Source organism: Ornithodoros turicata, chromosome 8 (assembly GCF_037126465.1).
Source record: "Ornithodoros turicata isolate Travis chromosome 8, ASM3712646v1, whole genome shotgun sequence".
NCBI lineage: Eukaryota > Metazoa > Arthropoda > Arachnida > Ixodida > Argasidae > Ornithodoros > Ornithodoros turicata.
The window spans coordinates 36125321-36127453 of record NC_088208.1 but is presented as its reverse complement, the minus strand read 5'-3'; the positions used below and the strand labels follow the sequence as shown (position 1 = coordinate 36127453).

General features: G+C 53.2%; 1 protein-coding gene across 1 annotated transcript; it reads right to left on the bottom strand.

Annotated features, from left to right (window-relative positions):
- Positions 1 to 647: 647 nt before the first annotated feature.
- LOC135367591 (uncharacterized) lies at positions 648 to 1784 on the bottom strand. The gene has a single exon (XM_064600880.1). It carries the CDS (start codon positions 1782 to 1784, stop codon positions 648 to 650), a length of 1137 nt encoding a protein of 378 aa, XP_064456950.1.
- Between the last annotated feature and the right edge of the window lie 349 nt (positions 1785 to 2133).

Sequence of the window (2133 nt, the reverse complement as noted above, 5' to 3'; positions counted from 1 at the left end):
AGTGTTCAACAGCGCCAAAATTTGGTAGAATTGAACTACGCTCGAAGCTAGAGGTGAACAAGGTCGCGCCCGAAAGCCACGGTCTTGAGTGGGTTACGACATGGTCCCTTAAAGGGACGCGACCCCCGGTCCTACTTTTCTTTCAATTGCGTTCAATGGGAGACAGCGAACAAGTGCCCGTTCGTGGAACCCAGCCCTCCTTCCGATTTGTTTCGGTTTCAGTCTGTCTGCCAATGTCATGATGACGTTTCTCTGGTAGAGGTCTATTCGAACGCTTTGCACCGTACCCCCTGTGGGCGCACAATGGTTCAGCTTCATTTCAATGGGAGCGGTTCCTACTTCCTGAATAAAATACTGTCATTGATGAAATATCACGTTTTATGGGAAAAAATGCCGTGAAGGAACCGGAGAGAAAACAAGAAAATATGTGGACGTGAGTGAAAAGCGAGTTAAAAGTAACTTGGAACTTAACTTAAGTTACTTTGGCAAAGTTACCTGAAAAAGGAACGAGTTCCTCTGAAAGTTACCACGGCGCAAAAGTACCGAGTTAAGTTACAAGTTACCTAAAAAAGAAACTTAGTTACAGTAACGAGTTACTTGTAACGAGTTACCTCGAACTCTGGAACAAACACATCTCTGACTGCCGATCATTCGAGACGCGGTGTCCCTACGTTAATGAACGTCAGCATGCGGCGGATTTGGATGCGGCAAGCCGAAGGGGTGAGCGGTATGCGCGACGCGGCGTCGGGTTGTTCGTGTGCACGCCTGCTCACAGCATCTGCTCGATCGTTCCCGCAAAGGCCAATGTGGCTGGGTATCCACTGGAGACAAATATTGTGCCCGGAAGTAAGGGCGGTGTTGGCTAGGGACATTGCCATTGTGTGTAGGTCGTCGGTTGTTTTGGTGCAGTGTGAGTCGAGTATCTCCAGTGCCGCCTTGCTGTCCGACAGGATCGTCCAGTTTCCTGGGGGCGATGTTGTGATGTGCCTGAGGGCCGCGTGGATTGCGAAGAGCTCGGCTTCGGTGGAGGAGGTGGTATGGGAGGGCCTGAAAACTTGCTCGATGTTACCTTGCGGGACGTAGATGGCTGCAGTGGCCCCATCAAGTGTTACGGATCCGTCTGTATAGATCGCTTGACGCTGTTGATGCTGCGCCGATAGGTATTCGAGGTCGAGCTGGCGCGCAACGGCTAACGGCGTCTCCCTCTTTCGTCCTAGGCCAGGGACGCTCGTCAATACCTGGGGCTTGGCGAGGGCCCATAAAGGAGGGGCGTAGGATACGCCTGAGGAGCGATCCGGTAGGGTAGCCTTAAGCCGGCGGACGGCGCCGCCAAAGGCCGATGCGGGGCGGGCATCCTCAATGGACAGCAGGTAGTGGCAAGGGTGCTGCGTGAGCAAGCGCGCAAAGATGCGGAGCGTCTCTCTGTCCCGTAGAATATGTACGGGCGTCTCTTGCGCCTGCGCAAGTACGGTGTAGGTTTCAGCCGTGCGTGGCAGTCCAAGGCATACCCGGAGGCCGCGCGCTTGGGCGTTGAGGAGGTCCCGCTCACCCGTCCTACTGATCCCGTGGAGCGCTGGGAGGTGGTACCGTAACAGCCCCAGCACAAGTGCGTTATGGACGTCTCGGAGGTCGTTGCACGAGGGACCCCACGACGCTCCACGACGTCTTGCTGTCAGGACGGCCATGACGATCTTGTAATCACTATTCAGTAGAGATATTGGGCGCCATGTTGACGGGCCACTGGGATTACTGTCTTTAGGAATCATGACAACGTAACTGGCCATGAATTCGAGGTTCCATGTGGAGGGAGAGTGTAGCCACTGAAGATAGTTGTGGATGTGATTGCGGAGTGCAGGTCAAAAAACATTTTGTAGAAGGTATTCGGTAACCCCTATGGTCCTGGCGAAGATCCGCTTCTCAGCATCTCCATTGCGTTGTCAATTTCTTCTTTAGTCACAGAGGGTATCAACAAGGAGCGTTCCTCGTTTGAGAGTTTGGGCAGCGACTGCAGTACTTGGGCAAGGACCTCAGCAGTTGCCTCAGAACAGAACTGTCGATTAAAGAACTGTTGGAATGCTTGGTGGTCTATTCTTGACGGAGCTGTAGCAGCTGTAGTTTTCTCCGGATCGATAA

Excerpts from the sequence above, each read along its gene's own strand:
- LOC135367591 (XM_064600880.1), bottom strand. The coding sequence starts at position 1,784 with ATGGCCAGTTACGTTGTCATGATTCCTAAAGACAGTAATCCCAGTGGC.